At 40.5% G+C, this 22,030-nt stretch overlaps 1 protein-coding gene across 2 annotated transcripts in view; it reads right to left on the bottom strand.

The window, feature by feature from the left end:
* The window catches only part of KDM3A (lysine demethylase 3A), a 53,366-nt gene that overhangs the window by 7,472 nt on the left and 23,864 nt on the right, over positions 1–22,030 (bottom strand). For both annotated transcript variants that reach the window (XM_047067910.1, XM_047067911.1), the window contains exons 11-21: positions 18,819–19,023; positions 15,152–15,366; positions 11,339–11,491; positions 11,105–11,200; positions 10,570–10,697; positions 8,894–9,089; positions 6,423–6,595; positions 5,811–6,047; positions 4,235–4,406; positions 1,787–1,874; positions 975–1,105 (exon numbers count right to left, since the gene is read on the bottom strand). In XM_047067910.1, coding sequence (XP_046923866.1) covers positions 975–1,105; positions 1,787–1,874; positions 4,235–4,406; positions 5,811–6,047; positions 6,423–6,595; positions 8,894–9,089; positions 10,570–10,697; positions 11,105–11,200; positions 11,339–11,491; positions 15,152–15,366; positions 18,819–19,023 — 1,794 coding nt within the window. The remainder of the gene's footprint in view (positions 1–974; positions 1,106–1,786; positions 1,875–4,234; positions 4,407–5,810; positions 6,048–6,422; positions 6,596–8,893; positions 9,090–10,569; positions 10,698–11,104; positions 11,201–11,338; positions 11,492–15,151; positions 15,367–18,818; positions 19,024–22,030) is intronic.

The following is a 22,030-nucleotide window of genomic DNA, read 5'->3' as shown; positions in this document are numbered from 1 at the left end:
GTGGTTCAGCTGGTTAAGCATCCGACTTCAGCTCAGGTCATGATCTCACGGTTTGTGCGTTCAAGCCCCATATTGGGCTCCGTGCAGAGCCCGGAGCCTGCTTCAGATCCTACGTCTCCCTCTCTCTCTGGCCTTCCCCCGCTCGCATTCTGTGTGTGTCTCTCTCAAAAATAAAACATTAAAAAATTAAAAAAAAACAAACAAACTAGTTGGTGACCAAGGAAATCAATCTCTATCTTGTACAGTCTTCCTCGCTGGATAGTTTATGGAGTCATGTCTAAACAATGAAAATCCAATTCAAAAGGTGCTTCCAGGGGGCCTGGGTGGCTCAGTCAGTTGAGCAGCAACTTCGGCTCAGGTCATGATCTCACAGTTCGTGGGTTTGAGCCCTGCATCAGGCTCTGGGCTGACAGCTCAGAGCCTGGAGCCTGCTTCAGGTTCTGTGTGTGTGTCTCTCTCTCTGCTCCTCCTTCACTTGCACTCCTCTCTCTCTCTCTCTCTCAAAAATAAACATAAAACAACAAAGTGTGCTTCCAATACTAACTTAAGCAACAAACTACTACTCACCAACATGGATTACTTGCATTTAAGTATAGCTGGTTTTAAAACAGCTGCAATGCTAGCAGACTGATTTTAAAATGAGTAACAGAATTGATTTGATGATATACCATACAATCATTTAAAAAATATCACACTAAAAACAATTAAGCACCACAAAGATTTTAAGATATAATATTAGATGTAAAAAAAAGAAAAAGTAAAAACTGCATATGTCTTACAACTGTAACTACGAAAAGGAAATACACACATGGAAAGGAATGAAAGGAAATACACAAAAATGAAGCCAAATGCAGTGTTCTTATTAGGATTATGAATGTTGTCCATCTCCATCTCCCCCAAAAGCAATTTTCCAAACATTCTGACTTAACTCTATTTCCATTATAAGGTTTTCAACTTAGCCGTTTCTTCCTTACCGTAGGCATTATACATCTTGGGACCAAGATCTGGCCTCACAAAGTAGTTTGGCAGCCTGGAAGCCAAGTTTAGTTTGCCATCTCTCCTTGTGTACTCGGGCAGTGGGATATTGGCCATCAGATCATCAAACCTAGGACAAGAGAACCAAGCGTTAGCAAAATAAGTCTGCTTTTCTAATCCAACATTGTTTGATCTGTTTTGTTCCTTCTTACCAATAGGAAGATAAAGATGGAGATAGCTTTCCTTACAATATTTAAGATGAGACTTACAGTAGTTAGGAACAAAAATGTCTTCCTCCTCTCCTACAGCACACATCTTTAACAAAATGATCTGGAATATTTCAGACAAATGATTTGAGTGATAACTTTCTGATGGTAAGAAGTGACACTCAGGGATGTATTATTAGCTCTAAGCATTCTTTTCAAAGTCCAAGCTCCAATCAGGAAAATGGACCTACCAATTCAGCAGTCTTGCTGTCTAATGCAACGGTATCATTGCACTGAACCCTGATGTGTCTGATCCCAGCACTGCCTCCAGCCCAGAGGCTGCACACCTCAGCTGGCCTCTTTCTAGCAGAGCACTACAGTTGAAACTAGTGGACCTTTCATTAGTCAGCCAGATCTCAGAGTCAGGAACTTCTTCATCTCATTTAAAACACACTTCTCCAACACTAGAAATGAAATATCAGCACCAGCAGAACTATTCCATATTTCATCTTTCCCTTCTGAAAACTGTTTTTTCACCACCTCGAAAAGAATTTATCCTATCAAGTCAAGGACAGATTCATCCCTCACCCCACCAATAATCATACCTAGAAGGCATCATATCTCTAAAATCTTCTCCTGGTGGCCAGTCCTTAAGTTTCAACACCATTGGTTCTTTTTCATTCTTCAAACGGTCTGAAAAGTAGCCAGAATTACTGAATTGTTATTATTCATAACTCAGAAACAGACCAAAATAAATGGCAAATTAGCATTTTATGCTTAACAATTCAATAAAATTTACCTCTGCAAAATCTTCACAATCCGATACGTTCAGTACACAAATATTTTTCTTTAATATTCCCCTCCTGCCAATTGCAATAAAATTGCCTATTTTATTTCCATAGGGCCAAGAAATGCATTCGTACCCAGGAGGTAACACAGGAGTAGCAAAATAAAAATTACGAACTAAGCTTTTCTAGATGCTTATTAAACTGCTGCACACTTATAGACTTCAGCCACCCCCTTTTGCCCTTTACACATAGTTGGTGTTTTGACAGCTGTCTGTTTCAGATCCAGTCTCTTCCTCCTATACAGTGTTCTGGAAGAAGTTAGTAGCTCTCCAACTAATAAACAGCAGTGCACTTTAAAAATCAGAGGCCACAGATGTTTAGCAGACCAGATTTTCTGAGGCCACCATGAAATATAAATGACTTGTTTTGCCCAGCAAGACTGAAACTACCTGATATTCTGTCCAGGGATAACTAGGGTCAACAGCACCACAGGGTTTAGTCAGCACTATTACCATTGTAATGCCAAGGAACCAAGAACCAAGCTCTACTTGAAAAAGATGCTGATAATTACGATTAACAGCAATGACAACTATTATGTCATTTCTTGCTGTGTTCTAGTCTCTGCTAAGTGTTTTAACCATTTAATCCTTACAACTAAAGCCAACATCCCAGTGAGTTTAGGCACTATTTAGTATTCCCATTTTGGGATGAGGAAACTGGCAGATGCCCAAGATCAACCAGTTACTAAGTCGCAGAACTGGAACTGGAGCCCAGATTTGACTTCAGACCCTGTACTCTTGAGGACTAACATTTGTAATAATGTTTTGTAGTCAACCAAGTACTGTCCCATAACCCAGCTTAATTAAGTGCACACTATAGGAGGAAACAAAGAAAAACACAGGGTACAGCGTATGTTCAGAATACCAGCAGTATGTCAGTGTGGGTGGTGAGCTGGGGGTGTGCGCAGCAGAATCGTCAGTAAAGAAAAGGCAAGCTATAGTTGACTCTTAGCTGTTTTTACCATCTGCCGGCATGAGGAAGTTTGAGTCCCAGAAAAATGAAGTTACCAAGCTCATATGCACAAGTACATATCAAGAGTCAGGCTTTGAACTCAGGCCTAACTGGAAAGCTTCATAAGGTCTGCCCCAGCTGCACAGGGCTGCCTCGCCAGATCGCGTCCGTCCTGGGACACCAGCATTTAGAGAATAAGGGAGGCAGGGGAATAAAGACCCTGACAATTTCCAACTGCAGCCTAATCAGAGACAATGGAGGGCAATACTTGCTTCAGAACTCCCTGCAAGATTCGCTGAGGCTTTGTTGAGTCTGCATTGCAACTGACTCCTTTGCCTGCTCAGTCCTGCTTCCTCTTCCTTTATTTCGCAGATGTTGATCCCTAAGTAACCATCTTATGTCTGAAACTCCATCTTAGTATGTACTTGTAGAAAACCCCATCGTGCCTTGTATTAAATACTTTGTTACAAATAAAGTATGAGCCATAATCTGTAAATATGGACAAAAGGAAATAAGGAAGCAGATTCAAAGATGGAAGTGTGTCTAAAAAAGTGAGGGTGATGAATGAGTGACCTTGAGCTACTGAGAGTCTAAAGAATGAACTGGCCAAACCCTCCAGCAGGGATGGAGGCCTGGTGACAGATGCCTGTGATGTGAATCCCCAGGGTCAAAGATGAACTTGATGTTCTTGGAAACAGTTTACTACTGATTGGCCAATACATAGAAAGGGCCAAGCCTTAGCACCAGACACACAAGCTGCCTTACTGCCTCAATGCCCCCTTAGCCCAGTTGCAGTAAGCAGTGACCAGGACACCCGGTGTTAAATGAATTCACATTCCCTGGCATCTTCAGGTCTTATTTTATTAATCAATAATTAAAATTTTTAAACATAGAAAGGATGTGTAAAAGTGAGATACACATAACACCACCAGCCTTGAGTCCCACACCCTGGCTTTGTGCTCCCCTCCCGCCAGGCACAGGTGGAGGCACAGAATGTCTGTTACAGGACAGACATGGAGCCACCGTAAGTACAGGTAACTAAAACCTCACCTCTTTAAGGAACTACAAAGTGAATGGGCCTCAGGTCGAAAGCATAACCTTTGCAAAAAGAAAGGGGAGGAAGACAGAACACACTAATTTTAAACTCTAAGATCACAGACAATGCTGTCATTGCCGCTGAAGGGCTTCAGACCCCTGCTACTCCTGTGCTCTCCCTTCACATTCTAACCCCCTTAGAAGGTCTTTAATACATACTTGGAACATCTTCAAATCCATCCCAGAAGTCTCCTACTGTGGCTCCCGTGATGATTTCATTGGTCCTACAGTTAACTAGGTCGACTTCCTGATTCCCAAACTCTTTCCTGAAGGATTCAGGTTTCCAAAGGTCACTGTTCAATTTATGATGCACTCCTGACACCATCACTGGCTAAAAGAGAACAAAGACTTTAGTTTGAACTCCCCCAGCTCTGTCCCCAAACCAGTGGCAGCCCCTTTTCAAACAGCCCCTTGTTTCTCTGTGGCTGGTCCTCAGTGTTAGATCCCAAAGTGACAGCTTAGCGCTCTGAGCTCCCGAAGCATTTGTCTTCACACAGTCCTTGCTCTAACTACATTAGTAACTGTCTACAAGCAAGAATCACATCTTCGACTCAGATCCATTACTCACAGAATATGCTTGCTACCAGGCAGGAACAGGCACCCGAAGAGGCCAAGACAAGCCCAATTTTTTTAATGTTTTTTTTTTTTTAATTTATTTTTGATAGCAAGAGAGTGAGAGAGTGAGAGAGTGAAGGGGGGGAGGGGCAGAGAGAGGAGAGAGAATCCCAAGCAGTCAGCACAGAACCTGATGCGGGGCTTGAACTCACGAACTGCGAGATCATGACCTGAGCTGAAGAATCCATCACCTAATGGACTGAGCCACCAGGCACCCCCAGGGATCCCGACCTTTATGTGAAACGGTCTGACTAAAATACTGGTGAGTTCAATTTTTTTTTTAAAAATTATGTAATCTAAACAAAACATGGGTGGTGGATCGTATTCAGCCTGTCACTGCCATCATGAACAAATCTTATTAGTTAGTATATGGGGCTGAATTAAAAAATTCTTAAATTTTTTTTTGGTTAAATACATAACTCTATTTGCCAATTCCCCAAGCCCTGGCCTTGTCCAAGAACATAGCGTTCCTGTAGTGAGGACTCCATTTGGCCCAGAAGAGAAGCCAAAGATCCCAAATACAAAAACCAAAACAAAAACACTGAGGAGTAGGTCTACAAAGCCATGTATCTCCTAAACCATCAACCAAAACCTAAGATTGAACAAGGCTGCCCTTTAAAAACAGGCCCCTGGGAGACTACACACCAATTCCAAGATGATACCACATGGCTCTGGCCCACCTAAAATTGCCTTCAGCATAAGGGTTTTAACTCTGGGAAGAAGGACACATGATTTGCATAGTATTTTGTCTAATCTCCTAAACCCCATCCGCCTATTAGTCATGCTCTCACTTCTTCTGTTGAGAATCAACACCCAAGAATCACTGAGCCCAGAAAGCACTCATCAAAAACCCAGTGATAACTGGTTTGGAAGCAAGCAAAACCTCACTAGTAGAGAGCTCAGGAATGTCCACTGCAAAAAATAAGACTCACAGCTACAGTGCCCTAATTATATTCACCCCAAACAATAAAGTACAAAAGTAGTAGATAAAGTATATACCACTCACAATTGAGAGGTAGAGGCCGGGGGGGGGGGGGGGTGAGCAGGGCTGTCAGAAGCCTGCCAAAAGACCTCCAAAAGGGGGTCTGAACTGAGTTGGAGGAGCAGAGGCCCCTCTTACCTGTCCTTGTTTCCAGCACTCCCTAAACACATTCCAGTTGCTCTTGTTGTTGGGATCCTGGAGGCATAGCAAGCGATTATCACACAGCCAATAGTGAGGAGTGTCAAAGCCCAGAATGCTAGGCTTAATAGTCAGTCCTTGAGGCCTCTTAGATAAATCAGTGGAAGTCTTATTTTGCACCAAAGAGGCAAAGATGTCATCAAGGATTTTTGGTGTATTCTTGAGTCCATTTTCTGTCTGAATTTGAGAAAGAACACAAGTCTTAAATATTCCCTACCATCAAAAGACCCATTCCTATAATAGTAGGATGGCCATTACATATCCAGAAAAGATTCCAAGTCAGGACCCTAAGACAAACAGGTAAGTCCCCTTCCCTCACTTGACATTACAACTCACAGGAAGCAGGTATAGAAAAAAGTTTACCAGGAGAAAATGGCCCAGCCCAGTACTACAACCCTGTGAAGTCTGCCTGCCAATGAAACCTGCACCCATGAAGGAAAGCCTAAGATTCAAATCCTTCTTTCTACTTTGTTTCAATTTCTCTAGTCTCTTCCTGCTCTGACTGTATTCATCTTTGTAAGGTGGAATACAAACAATAAAACAAATGCATACCTTTCCTGTAGAGGAATTCAAGAGATTTCGGAGGAAACCAGAATTGTTGTTGCTTACAGGTGTTAAAATTGTGCTGTTAAAGGTGTGGAGGACTGTGCTGGATTTGCTCAAAGGGGGGAGGGGTGGAAGGCATTTGATTTCGTTCTTTAGAATTGGCATTGTTGGTTGTTTTTCTAGAAACAAAACGAAAAACATCCATATGAAAAAGCATTCCAAAAGGCAAATCCCTTATTTGTCTTCTATTAGAATTACTTTCGAACTTGGCTTTCATTTACTTTAGAACCAAAAAACTTAAGAGGATAAATACTAATGAAATTACTGATTTAGACAAGGATTTCCAACTTGTATTAAAATAATAAATATCCAACATTCAAGGTGATATTACGTTAAAAAAAATTTTTTTGAGTATAGCTGACACATAGTATTACTTTAGTTTCAGATGTAGCTACCATCTGTCACCATACAACAGTATTACAACATCAATGACTATATTCCCTATTGCTGTGCCTTTTATTCCTGACTTATCCATTCCATAAATGGAAGCCTGTATCTCCTACTCCCCTTCACCCATTTTGCCCCCCCCCTTGCAATTATAGATCTGATTCTACTTTTTGTTTATTCATTTGTTTTTTTAGATTCCACATGAGTGAGGGATGCCTGGGTAGCTCAGTCGGTTGAGCGTATGACTTCAGCTCAGGTCATGATCTCATGGTGCGTGGGTTCGAGCCCTACATTGGGCTCTGTGCTGGCAGCTCAAAGCCTAGAGCCTGCTTTGGATTCTGTGTCTCCCTCTCTCTCTGCACCCCCTTCCCCAACCCCACCGCTCACACTGTCTCTCAAAAATAAATAAATGTAAAAAAAAAACCACTTAGATTCCACATGAGTGAACTCACATGGCGCAAATGGTATTTTTTAGACTTCCCTCTTCTATTTGTGTGCTCCTGATATACAAAATATAATGGATTTATGTAAATTAACACTGTAACTAGCAATCTTGGTAGGTATGTTTATTAAATATGGATACTTTTAGATTTTTCACACATATAATCAGATTGTCTAAAATATCGACAACTTTAAAAATATATATATCGACAGCTTTATCTTTCTTTCCAATCCTTATATCTTTTTGTTTGCCTTTGCAATAGCCAGGACTTCCAGTACAATGTTTAATAAAATAGTGATGGCAGGCATTCTCTTATTCCTGAGCAGAGGAAAACTGTTAAAAAAATATCAATTAAAAAAACCAATCATTATATTTGCTGTCAGTTTTATTATAGAAACTCATTAGATTGAGGATATTCCCTTTGTTCCTATTTAAGAGTTGTTTTAATCACGAATAGCTATTGAATTATATACTACTTTGTGTCTTGTCACATGACTTTTCTCCCACATTTTCAATGTTAAACTACAGCTGCATTTCTGAAGCCCTACTTGGTCATGCTGTTAAATTCCTTTATTCATAGTGTTGAATTTTTTTTTAATGTTTATTTACTTATTTTTGCAAGAGATAGAGAGAGATAGCAAGCAGGGGAAGGGCAGAGAGAGAGAGAGAGAGACAGAGAATCCCAAGCAGGCTCTGCATTGTGAGCACAGAGCCCAATGTAGGGCTTGAACCCACGAACCATGAGATAATGACCTGAGCCGAAATCAAGAATCAGACACTTAACCAACTGAGCCACCCAGGCGCCCCAGTGTTGAATTCTATTCACTGAAATTTTGATTAGGATCTTTGCACAAAAGAAATTAACCTGCAATTTTTCTTTCTTAAAACATGGCTAAAAAGCATAATCGCCTCGGGGCGCCTGGGTGGCTCAGTCGGTTAAGCGTCCGACTTCAGCTCAGGTCACGATCTCGCGGTCCGTGAGTTCGAGCCCCGCGTCGGGCTCTGGGCTGATGATGGCCCAGAGCCTGGAGCCTCCTTCCGCTTCTGTGTCTCCCTCTCTCTCTGACCCTCCCCCGTTCATGCTCTGCCTCCCTCTGTCTCAAAAAAAAATAAATAAACATTAAAAAAAAAAAAAAAAAAAAAAAGCATAATCGCCTAAACCTAACGAACTACCTAAATCCAAAGCCCATGTTCTTTATAATGTCGTCAAGCATCCTGAGACAAAGCACAGATGAGAAAAATAAAACTGAAGCCAGAACATTCTAATTAGACAAAACAGAAAAAATACACAGGGTAAGGATAGAAAGATGGAAAATCGCCTATTAAAACAAACAAGTCTCAGCCCCCTCCTTTCTTGCCAAACACAATCTCAACCTAGAGTTCTACAGTCAGCAAAAGTTCTCCCCTTTGGGGTTGCATTTTAAAAATACTTGCATTTGTACCAGGACTCAGGAGAACTACAGGGAACCAATACTTTCCATTCCACACACTTCTAATTACTCTGTTCTCACAACAACTGAGGTTGCCAATTCCTCCCGTGAATGGACTAAAGTTCTCAGGAACCCACAGGAAAGCAGAAAACACTCACCCTTGTTTTCCTTGTTGACATTCCCGCTGGTCAGGTCTGCCAGCCAGTTTAAAGGAGATGTGCTGGCTGGACAGGTGGGCTTCATGCTGCTGGCTGGCTTGGAAGCAGCTTCCCCAGCCACAGGCACTGGCTCCAACACCAAGGGATTCTGCTGGAACCCGGCACCAAGAGTAGGTTTTTCTCCAGCAAAGGAAGTCTGTGTTGAGTATAAAAGAATTTTCCACAAGCTAAAACATTACATTTCCTTTTTCTTATCCTCTTCCCTAACAGCTCACCAGTAAGAGATAAATACCCCAAACAAAACCACCTAATAGTCCTGGACATCACCACAGCTGCAGTAACCTTGCAATAATAGGGCAGAACTATACAAGATAAAAGAGATTTTAATTTTCTTATAGCTTCTAAGTATTACTGGTGAAAACAAAAGACATGTTTCCCTCTCTACCCCTTTACCACCCATCTCTTGCTCATACAAATCCTTATCACTCCCCTTACCACGCTGCTTTAAAATGACTAGTTTGTGTCTATCTTCCCTGTGAGCTCATAATATCTTGAATAGGCACTCACAGCATGGCTGATGAATGAATGAGTGAATGAATGAATGAGTGAATGAATGAAGCAGGGTAGGAAAGGTACAGCTGTGATTTCAGAAGGAAATGGGATGCAGAATACAAAATGCTCTTTTGTTTTAGCATAGCATAGTAGGCTTTAAAATGTGATCAACAGCTCTTAAAAGAACTCAAACATTTAAAAAACTGGACAGAGCACACCACTTATTTTTCTGTTACTTAAAAGCTGCCTTGACTCAGCTAATGAGATTTATACAAACATAAGGAGGGAAACAACAAATTCCTGCTGTGGTCCTGATCTTTCTTTTACGTGTGATGGATTTCTGTGATACCCAATTATCAGCATTATTATTCTTCTGCTATTGATGAGGAAGTGGAACTCCTCATGTGAAACCGTCCATGTGAGCCAAAGTCATGCAACTAGAAAGTGGCAGAAAAAGATTTCAAATTCAGTTCTGAATCTAAGGGGCACAGCTCTTCTAGCTGTACTGCCTCTGACACCAAAGCTTTATGAAAATGTGAAAGAACTTCTGATTATGAAACACAATGTGAGAGAATGATACACTGGGGTAAAGGGGAAGAAGAGAGAGTGGGGTAGAGGTGATGGTGGAGATGAAAGGGATGCTACCAGGAAAAGTCACATGGGCACCACAGAAATGTACATTTTTTGAGGTGAGAAATGGGGATATAAAGGTTCATTTCAATATTATTTCCTTCAACCCCTCAAATATATAGGTAAAACATATTCAGTAATTTTAAAAGATTGTAAAGAATATCTAAATAATCTTAACTCTATAAAGCACAAAGTTTTTTAAAAAACCCACATAAAATTCAATAGCAACTCATTAAGTACACTACAACAGACAGACGTTTTTGCTTTTTCAAGGAACAAAAATTAAAACCTACTAAAAGAGACTACAGATGTCCACAAAAATAATGTGGAAAGGGAGAATGGGTCTATGAAGTGTCACATGAAATATATGACTTGCCTCTTTCCACGGACCACTGTCCCCATGTTCCTTTCAAATACACTATAGGAATCCTTGGGTTATTTGAAAAGACAGACAACAATCTCAAGGTTGGTGAATCTAGCATAAACAGTAATACCTGTTTTATGTCTTCCTTTGAGGCTGGCTTTGAAAAGAGTTTGAATTGCCTGTTTGAACAGGGACAATTTGCTTTTATTCCCCATTTTGCTCTCACTGAATGAACAATGTCTCCAACATCATAGAGGGCTACAAAAAAAGGGGGGGAGCAGAGACAAACATCTGAACAAGGGTATTAGGTACTATCAACCTCAATATTACAAAGTAGAAACTGGTACTTCCAACAGAATTACTTTTTCCTTTCTTCCTTTCTTTCTTTTTTTTTTTTTTTAAGCAGCATGGTGCTTATATTTCCTCCTTTTCATCCTAAGTATGCCTTCCCCCACAAAAGCATTATTTTCCTTCCTTCTACAAAATGATTCACAAGACCTTAATCAAAACGTTTTGGGGGCATTACTTAACACATTTTTGGACAATTTACGATACACACTAAAGTGAGTTAGCAGGTAATTATACTACAGAAAGTAAAACCAATCACCAGCCCCTGAGTTAACCAGAACAAGGGGAAAAGAAAACCACTGCACTGCACGAAATACCTTTTCCAGGAATGATCTGTGTAGGCATCAGGTTCTCTGGTTCATGTATCTGACTCTTCACACATCTTAGCCAAGAGAAAGTCTTGTAGGCAGCACCTACAAAGAAATGATTTGTAGTAATTGCTCCCCATGGACTCTGGCCCTAAATGCTTCATAAATCCATCAATCACAAATCAATAAATGGCTTAATTTGCGTAAGGGGGGCTTGAAGGAGAGAATCAAGTCATTTCTAACCTTGTTGGCAATTCTTCCTCTTCATCCGGTAGCAATCCACACACACTCCAAACCCACACCTAGGACACACCCAGTGCAGGTTGAAGATGGTGGTGTCACATACGTCACACATTTCCCGAACACCTTTGACAGCTCGCTTCCAAGCAACCTGTCCTACAAAAATCAATAAATCACTTAGTCCTGGGGAGGAGAGTGCTTCTGAAGTAAAACATGAAAGGGGAGAGAAGTTGACATCATTCCTCCCTCTCACTGGAGTTCTCATCAACTTTGTTTAGCCTTCAAACACCATCTCAAATGCCCCCCCAACCTCTCCACCCTCCACCATGACGCTCTCCTGGATTCCTTCAGCACTCCCATCAACTTGTATTTGTATTTCAGACTCAAGCTTCTTCATACTGTATACAGTCAAGTGTAGTTTTACCTCCTCCTAGGAGACTAAACTCTGTCCATGCAGAATCCCTGCTTGGACTGTGCCTTATACCAAACCCACTCTGCATACCGCTAGCACGTAAGTACTGCTGAATAAATCAATGGAAAAAGCATGAGTAATTACAGAAGCTGCAATAAGACACAGGTATACAGAGCAGTGGTTCTTTCACCTTTTGTTTGGATCATGAGCCCCTTTCCGAATCTGAAGACAGCGTGGACAATACTTTCTCCAAAGGAAACAAGAATGACTCAGATCCGCCAGCCCAACATAGATTGTCAGGTGATTCACACAGGCCCTGAATCCACTCATACAGCCTAGAAAAAGCCCCAAGGTCTTAGGGAACCTGTTCCTTAGGGAACATTAACTTGAAGGGGGCACAACAGTACACAGTTGGTTCCTTCATTGGCCAGAATCAGAAACTTGAAGTTTTTAGTGCCAGTAGTGATGCAGGCATCCAGGTCTGACTCACACTAACCAAATATCCAACAGGTTGATGCATAATCCAAGATTCTACAAACTAGTATTTTCTGTTGCAGTGGCCAAGACCTGATAACTGGATGGGGCAGCCTTACAGGACTGAGCAGACCATCATTCCCCTCCCCTAGTAAGGAGGAGTGCCAAATCAGGTATCAGAAAGCTTCAGGAGTATATGCAAAAGGAGGACATTTTCCTGGATCACACAAAAGCCCAATGTCTGTTAATCAGAAAACTTTTCTGTCTGTCTCTCTCTTCTGAATAAGACTGGATCAATACTGCCATGTTCTTATTTTATGGAAAATATCTTTTTCCTAATCCAATCTGTGGTTTATTCATTCTTGCTTCTGATGGGCCAAAACATAAATGATCAACTTCAGCTTTTACCAAATTAATCCAATTGCTAAGTGAACTTCTGCCATTTCATTATAATGTCATAGTTCAGTGCACGATACACAGAGCCTTAGGCGTTTTACAAATGAGGTTTTATGAACTTCACCTTGGTCATTCAAGTAGACTGTTTTATTACAGAGTATTCTTACATTTATCAGCCACCCATTTAATGATTATTTGTCACTGAAGAGACAGGATTAAATGTATAAAGGTTGAGACCTGCTTCCCAATCTCAGGATCAGAGGGTAACCCTTTTTGGAACACCTTGTGGTCCATCTGTCAGTATCACTCACAGTGAGTTCCTCTCTCCAACTGACCAACTTGTCACAGAGAAGAACAGGATGATCAAAAAGGCAAGGAGGAAAGGTTAATCATATTTAAATCTTCAAGGACAGAGATTCTTAGTTATGCTCTTAAAAGAAAACTATCTGGGGGCGCCTGGGTGGCGCAGTCGGTTAAGCGTCCGACTTCAGCCAGGTCACGATCTCGCGGTCCGTGAGTTCGAGCCCCGCGTCGGGCTCTGGGCTGATGGCTCAGAGCCTGGAGCCTGTTTCCGATTCTGTGTCTCCCTCTCTCTCTGCCCCTCCCCCGTTCATGCTCTGTCTCTCTCTGTCCCAAAAATAAATAAACATTGAAAAAAAAAAAAAAGAAAGAAAACTATCTGTACCTTTTTCTATACATTGTTCAAATGACTTCTCTTGAGCAAAGAAAAAAACATCAGTTGCTTATAACAGTCCTGCTAATTCATGAGTGAAGCTACTAATATGTTCCAAAAAAGTGTTTCTATATTCCAGTCGTTTATATAATACTTCTAGACTACTAACAATTTTTCTTGGGGCAGCTGGGTGGCTCAGTTGGTTAAGTGACTGACTCTTGATTTCGGCTCACGTCATGATCTCACAATTTGTGGGATCAGAGCCCCATTTCAGGCTCTGTGTTGACAGCCCGGACCCTGCTTTGGATTTGCTCTCACCCTCTCTCTCTCTCTACCTGTCCCCGTGCATGCACACTCTCTCTCTCAAAATAAACATTTTAAAATAAAATAAAACATGTAAAAAAAAAAAAAAGACTTTTTCTTTAACCCCACTTTTACTTAAATGTATTTAATAAGGAAACTCCGTTATCTCTACTAAAAATGGAAACCAGTGTCACTTGTCCTAAATAGAAGATTATAGGAAAAACAACTTTAATAAGATCCTTGACTCATAAGAGTCTCTATTATTTCAACAGAACGGAGTCTACAGCTCTCTTTAGTGTGACTTTGGCTTCCTCCTGGAACCCACAATCCTATTCTCCTTCTAGCTCTGAATTCCTCCTGCTTCTTGGAATGCCTCAGTTCCATTCCTTGGACTTGGCAATTTAACAGTATCTGTACCTATCCAACAAACTACTTTGGTGCTGAAACCAGTAGCTTTAGTTTCTGGTAGCTAGAACCAAAATTCTTAAGGCTGGTATATGTGGATGCCAGTACTGAAACATATTTGGTTATGCAAAGTTTGAAAAGATATCTACAGAGAAACAGAAAGGCTTCACTTTTAAACTGCAACCATTTGGGGAAGACAAAATGATGGAAGAAAGTGTGAGACTTAAATAAAATAGCTGCTTCTTGGTGTTTCTGGCGGGATGTCTCACTTCTAGAGAGGCATAAAAAAGGGAGGATGTGCTGCTGTTCTCCCAGACATTATATCTTGAGACATCATGAGGGAGGTCTGGCTCTCATGTCACCCACACTGATCCCTGTGATTTATTGGGCCGCCAGATCAGTGTGAGAGTGCTCTCAGAGAGTGGAAGACACTGGCACTCATCCAGCTGGAACCTCCATATATTCTGTTAAAACCCTGACTCTAACAGAATCCTTTTCATCTGAACTTGTTCCCATTCTCATGCCTGGGACCCAGCTCCCCAGACTCTGATTTTTCAGTTAAGTCTATTTTCTTTGAAATGAATTCCTGATTAAGAACCTTTGCCTTAGGGACGCTTCGGCGGCTCAGTCGGTTAAGTGCCCGACTCGATTTCAGCTCAGGTCATGATCCCACAGTTAAGATCAAGCCTCATGTTGGGCTCTGCATTTACTGTGTGGATCCCGCTTGGAATTCTCACCCTCTCTCATCCTCTACCCCTCCCTGCTTGTGCACGTGCACTCTATCTCAAAACAAACTTAAAAACAAAGAAGAGCCTTCGTCTGAAAAATAACCCAACCAGAGAGGCCTCATCACCTTTTGATGAGCCCACACTGCTGATAAGGCTGTGCAAATTCCACCACTACTTCACCTTCCTTAACAAAGAGTTCCACTCCTTTGGTAACTACTCCAAAACCAACCCCAACGACAAGTGACTGACTCTGACCAACAGGCAGAACCTTATAAAAATTATAAAAGGGAAAACGCAACCTCACTATACCAAAGTCATCTAAACCTCTGGATGAAAATGAAACCCATGCAAATTAGAACTTAGGTGTCATTTAGGAACAAATCAAGTTGGACTCAAAAATCCTACCCCCTAAGAGATGCTCTTACTGTGTGGCTCAATAGTTGACATAGCTTCCTTTTCAGAAATCACCATTTGACAGAAGTGGTCTCCAATGTTGGCCAGGATATACTTTGCAGTGTCCAAATCAGTCCCCACAACGTTTTTGGTTAAAGGCAACCACAAGCCAATTGCTTCACTGTCGTACTTGTTTGGTGTTAAGAACCCTTCCACCCGCAATACACCATGTTTGTTGAATTGTAACCTAGAGGAAGTGGAGGGGGGAAAAGCATGTTACACACATACAAAGAAATGATTTACGCCTTATAGTTACTATTTAAATCAAATTCCTTCCCAGTTTTCTATAATCTCCATGGCTAATTACAGCCAACTGTTACTTAGCAACATCAGTGGAAAGATTTAAAAAATTTTTAAATTTCTAAGTTTTCCCTCAGAAGATGCGGAGAGGGAGGTGGGGGAGAAGTGCTATTTACTTCAACCAAGATATAATCATACTGCCTCCAGAGGCAGGTGTTGAACCTTCCAGACTTGGGACTTAATAGCAAGGACCATCACAAGTCACCATAGAAGAAAACGGAAACCAAACAGCAGGTGATAGATAATCTGATCAGATTTGAATACAAACACTGCTTCAAGAATAATGCTCAGCAAAGGAAGGCTAACTCTAGACAGTCACTGAAGCCATGCCCACATAGATCCTTGAGGAATTCAGCACCGATATGAATATGAGCTACAAATTATTATGTAAGCTTCTGGAATGAGAGGCAGTGTTAAGACAGACCTAAGTACCTGAAGGTGAAGCAAAAGGCAGAATACATTCTCAGGATTTTCTTTCAATATCTTTAGCACCCGAGTGTGTTTCCTAAGTGTTAGTTTTGAATTTTTTCAAAATTTATTCAAAATGACATTCTACATCAATTGAGTTGGAGACACAGAAGTAGACATAATATACACAGAGAAGTAGGATATGTTAGGTATCATAACAATCATTAAATCTTATAGGAGCCAGGGAAGGAAGTACTGACCGGGAGTTTTGTGGGGCTAATATTAAGACTTTGTGGTAGGGATAGTGATTAACATTGGCCTTTAAGAACAGGTGGATATTAGGTAAGAGAAAGCATGTCAAAGAAACTATATTTCATACAAAAGAAAAAAAAAATGAAGGATCTTGATTTCTCCACTGATCACTGGGCACCTATCAAAAATCTCTGAGTCCATGATACATACCTAATGTTGTATTTTAGAAAAACCATTTGTCCAGAAGAGTGTAGAATGAACTGGAAGGACACTGAGAGTCGCTTACCAGAGGCAAATTTATTTCAAGCAGTCCAAAGGCGAGATGCAAATTTTTAATTGATCGCCCAAATTACAGATAGTCATAATACTAAAAAATGAATCTGAAAAGCTCTTCAAAGGGGGAGATGGCAAACAGGATTTGGCAACTGGGCTTTACTACTGTAACTCTAACCCTCCTATTTTATCTGCAGGAAAATTTAATGAGAAACAAACTTGATGAGGAAGCTAATGACAGCCTTAACTTCTCTCTAAACATCAGGGGGAAAAAAGACTCTGTTCTTTAAAGTATGATATTCTTTCTAGCAAAGAGGTGGGTTTGTTCTAATTTCTACTAGACTGGCTTCTACCATGCAACATTAAGCAAAGGCACTTTCCCCTTCAAAGAGGTCAAAAATAGGAAAACAGCTAAGTCATAAAATGAGTGATTTCTAGATGGTTACAAAACAGTGGTTACAAAAAAGCTCCAGGGGCACCTGAGTGGATCAGTCGGTTAAACATCCGACTTTGGCTCAGGACATGATCTCACAGTTCGTGGGTTCGAGCTCCGCATCGGGCTCTGTGCTGACAGCTCACAGCCTGGAGCCTGCTTCAGATTCTGTGTCTCCCTCTCTCTCTTGCCCCTCCCCTGCTCGCATTCTGTCTCTGTCTCTCTCTCAAAAAATAAACAAACATTGTAAAAAAAAAAAAAAAGCTCCAGTAATATTCAAAAGAAAAAACTATCCCCTCCCTATAAGGCCTCTGCAACTTATACCAAAACCTGGGGAGCCTGGGTGGCTCAGTCGGTTAAGTGTCCAACTTCGGCACGGTCATGATCTCATGGTTTGTGAGTTCGAGCCCTGCTTGGGGCTCTGTGCTGACAGCTCACAGCCTGGAGCCTGCTTCAGACTCTGTGTCTCCCTCTCTCCCTCTGCCCCTCCCCTGCTCACACTCTGTCTCTCTCTTAAAAGTAAACATTAAAAAAAAAAAAAAAGGAAATACAAAGATCTGTACAACGCGTATTTTGTGTTCTCTAAAAAACATATATCAGAACCCACTGCATATGCATCTTCACACACTTACTTGTATAAAAAAACTCTCCAGACAGGAAGTAGAATAGAGCTAATCTGTATTAAGAACTTATTCTGGGCCAGGTGTTATTTAAAATATACACTAATATATGGGTATGGTAACATGCTAACAGTTATTACAGTCCTAAATACTAGACACACACTTTATCATGGTGCTTTTGCAATTTACTCAGGAACAAATGGGGCAAACTACCACCTAAAAAACACTAGAGTTCATTAAATAAGACTGAATCTGAAAGTTACCAGAACAGATATAGTCAATGACCTGAAATATCTGTGCATTTAATTCAGTTATTCATCACTCTTTAATCTTGATAAAACTAAAGAGGAGGGGGTGAATAGGAAGAAATACAAGCCAACACCTGTTTAGGATCAGAACTAGTTGAGCCTAAGAGCGTCTACATTTCTGAGAAAGTGAATCCTACCTAAAGTGAATCTACATCCAGAACAACACTGCTCACTGTTATATCAAGAAGAAACAGCCTTTTTCTTCACTAAGGATAGAAAAATTTAGAGAAAATTAATTTGACTTAAAAATACAATGTCAAAATAAAAGATTTTGCCTATACAATTAGAAAAGTTTTTTAAAAAGATACACCTCTTCCTGCTGGCAAAACTGCACAGAGATAGGAAATCTCAACTAATGCCATGGGGCATGGACACAGGTGCAGCCCTCTTGTAGGGCAATTTGGCAGAACATACATATCAAAGTCTTAAACACACACTGCTTCTGACCCAGTAATGCCACTTCCAGTAATCCTTCCAAAGTAAACAGTGAGAAATGGGGCCAAGGAGATGATTGTTACTGTATTATTTTCAGTGGCAAAAACCACAAAATGATCTTAATGCCAATAAGAAAACTGGTTAAGTGAATTTTCAAACACTGTCACACCCACCTATTTTTTCAAAGATTTTGTAAAAAAAAAAAAAAAAAAAACAAAGCTAACACAATCAAGTGGTTCCTACTACATGCTGGAAAACTAAGATTCAAAACAGTATCTGCAATATACCCAAGTAGATAAGCTCAAACATATTTTATGACCACATCAAATACTAAATTGCACTGGAAAGTAACAGTGGTTACTTGTACTGGTTTTTTTTTTTTTTTAAAACTTCAGCACTTTTCTATAATGTTAGTGTTAGAATAAGAATTTTTTTTTGAGTTTCTCTACTTTAAAAAAAATGGAAAGGGAGATTGAGAAGGAAAGAACGTTCAGTAAGATCTAGATGCTCAAACCCAAAGACTAAAAATACAATCTGCACTCTTTTTAGTTCTAGATTTACTGTATGCTATCGGGCCCAGATTATCTGAGCTTTTCTCCAAATGCCTCACCTCCTGAAATGAAAGAAGCGACAAAACACAGGTGAGTCTTTCTGTTGCTCCTTATCCTTGCGGAGACTGTCCAAGCGACACTCCCGGCACTTAGGCAGTTGTGCAACAATGTTCACGCAGGAGTCATCCTGTACAAAGGCCTCACCACTCTGCTGCAGCTTCTTGACTTTGGCTGGGTCTGTCAAAACCGACTTCCGGGATGGGGCTAGGAAAACACAAGATTAAAAAAATGAGCCCTCAAATTTTTAAAAGTCACCAACATTTGACTGAAATCTATTCCAAAGACCAGTTTCCCCAAATGGAGAACTCCTTAAGTTCTGGTTCAACTGTAATTTCTAAAAATGGCTTAACATAAGATAACTATCAGAATAACTGGAAAGTTTTACTATCTTTATAAAACAATCCTCAGGGCTCCAGGATGGCTCAGTCAGTTAAGCCTCCAAATCTTGGTTTCAGCTCAAGTCATGATCTCACAGTTGTGAGATCAAGCCCCACAATGGGCTCCACGCTGAGTGTGGAGCCTGTTTGGGACTCTCTCTCTCCCTCTGTCCCTCCCCCACTTACACTCTCATTCTCTCAAATGAAATAATTCTCATTTGGTAAATCAATTTGGCAAGGCAACTTAAAACCCCAAATTCACCAACTAGACTCATAATTCCAAGTTAGTGTGTACTTCTATTCACAACCCTAGATAAGAAAACTATTTTAGGAAGACTCTTCCAAATCAGATACTTAAACTCATTCCATTAGCAATGCACAGAGACAGGTTCACCTCAACAGAGGGGTCTGTGTGCAAGTCAAGTTTGTCACTTTTCACACTCAAAGACTGGTTTAAGTGTGTTTTCCAAAGCACCGTGCAAAAGCTAACCGTTATTCTAAATATAATAACCAAACAGCTTTCCCACACAGGTCCCTCTGGGTCTATAAAATAGGAGCTACCTTCTAAATGCTTCCAAGGGGTGTCACTTGACCTTTGATAGGTCTTCAATTTCCTTCACGTGTATGTTCCACTCAGGATTAAGAGCAGTGACTACAGACAGGATGATGATTTTAAGTAAAAGCATTTTTTAAATTTTAACTTGCAGTGGGCAGGATAACTTAAAGGAAATGTTAACACAGTTTCTAAAGAAAAGGGGAGAGGGGCACTTGGCTGGCTCACTTGATAGAGCATGCAACTCTTGATCTTGGGGTTGTGAGCTCAAGCCCTGTGTTGGATATAAAGGTTACTTAAATAAATAACCACCATAAAGAAAAAAGGGAGAAAAAGTAGAGATTTGACAGGAAAGAGTGATCTTTGTGTCCACTGCATCAGCCCAAACAGCACAGAAATGAACCTATTTATAAATCAAGAGCCTTGAGGAGTATTTTGTATGAAACTGACAGACATGACCTTTCTGAGGGCGCCTGGGTAGCTCAGTCAGTTAAGTAAGCATCCGACTTCAGCTCAAGTCATGATTTCAAAGTTTGTGGGTTCGAGGCCCTCGTCGGTCTCTGTGCTGACAGCTCAGAGCCTGGAGTCTGCTTCAGATTTTGAGTCTCCCTCTCTCTGCCCCTCCCCTGCTCACACTCTAAAAAATTAAAATAAAATAAAAAAAAAAAAAAAAGAAAGAAAAGACCTTTCCTCAGGATCCAAGGGAGCAGGGAAGTAGATTCCTTGGCAAACAAACAAAAAACAAAAACCAAGAAACAACTTTTGGGGAGCCAGTTGAGAGACAGCTGGGAGAAGTTAGTAGTTGTGGGAACAAACCGTAAGATCTCAAAGCAAAGATGGTTTTAAATAAAATAAGCATCTCTAAAAACGATCATAGAGGTGTTCCAATCTTACCTCTCTTAAAGCCGAACCAAAGCACACTGTAAAATGCTAAATGGATGCTGTCAAGCCATGATCCCTTAAGCATTCTTATTCAGTTATAGTAAAGAGAAGGTACAGCAAGGAAGGACAGAAAATAAAAAGATCAATAGTTCAAGGATGGAGTTTTAATTACTCAGATACTGAAAAAACATCATCCTTTAAATTGGGCCAGTTTTTCACAGATCATGGGCAAAGAGTCCAAAGGTTATCTGTTCTTCGCTGGCTTATGAGAGGAAATACGTAGAAATAAGCAAGCTGAACTATCTATATCTAGCTCTTTAGTGAGGAGAGCAATAATAGTTGACCCAATAACTGATTCCCTCAATTCAGAGCAGAGCTAAGGGAAAAAGGCAATGCCAACTTCTGAGGAGGCATATATCTATCTAACGGAAAAAAGGGAGCTGTTCTTGCACTCAGCTTGCTTTTGTTTTCTAGTCCCTAAGCGGAGAAGGAACGCAGGGGACAGAAGAACTTCCAGTCAGGTTTTTCCATACCCACAAGCAGTATCAGTGGACACAGTGGAGAGATCCTGATCACAGCCTCTCGTTCTTCAACCAAGAGTTCCAGTAGACAGTATGCACTGGGACACTTAACTAGGTTTTTCATTTCTCTTAAAATCACTTTAGCTGGTGCACAGTTGTACAACATACTAAGCCAAAGTGAGACTCCATAACTCACTAATATACTTACAATGTGCTTATCGATAGCTGGTGCACAGTTGTACAACATACTAAGCCAAAGTGAGACTCCATAACTCACTAATATACTTACAATGTGCTTATCGATCTAGAATTGTTACTATTTCTTCACATAATATTAAAATAATTTGCCTCAAAAACTAGCTGAATGTAAGGCCTGATGACTCAAAAAGAATAAAAAAAATAGAACAGAAATATGGTTATGAATATTCACTTTCTTTGGGGAGTTACATAACTCAAGAGGAAAAGTATAATATTATGCAATTAATTTTATGCAAATCAACAGTTCTATCAACTTAAACCTCAAGAACGTGGAAGCCGGGCTAGAAGTATCATTAGTCAAAGACAGGTTTTCCCACTCCTCCAACTCTGCATCCAAAGCCCAAGTCAAATCCACCCATTTTCTCTCTAGCTTCACAGACCTGAAGTAAAAGCTAAATTGTGAATATATTCATGTCTTACTTATCCAAGTGAATAGTGTTTCTCATTAAGTTTTTTTAAAGCTATCAAAAATTCATGCTCATTTTCCCACACAGCTGACAATTATCAAAGGTATTTTTAAATTGTAATAGCTCTGAACTTTCTGACATACTGAAGCCATTTAGTTCTACTAATTCTAATAAGGGAATTTCTGCTAACTATTGTCAGTGGAATGCATCCTC

The sequence above is a fragment of the Lynx rufus genome, unplaced genomic scaffold (assembly GCF_022079265.1).
Source record: "Lynx rufus isolate CCGP_SWC_20201006 ecotype Redwood Valley unplaced genomic scaffold, mLynRuf1.p SCAF_8, whole genome shotgun sequence".
NCBI lineage: Eukaryota > Metazoa > Chordata > Mammalia > Carnivora > Felidae > Lynx > Lynx rufus.
This window is presented reverse-complemented; position numbering and strand designations above follow the sequence as displayed.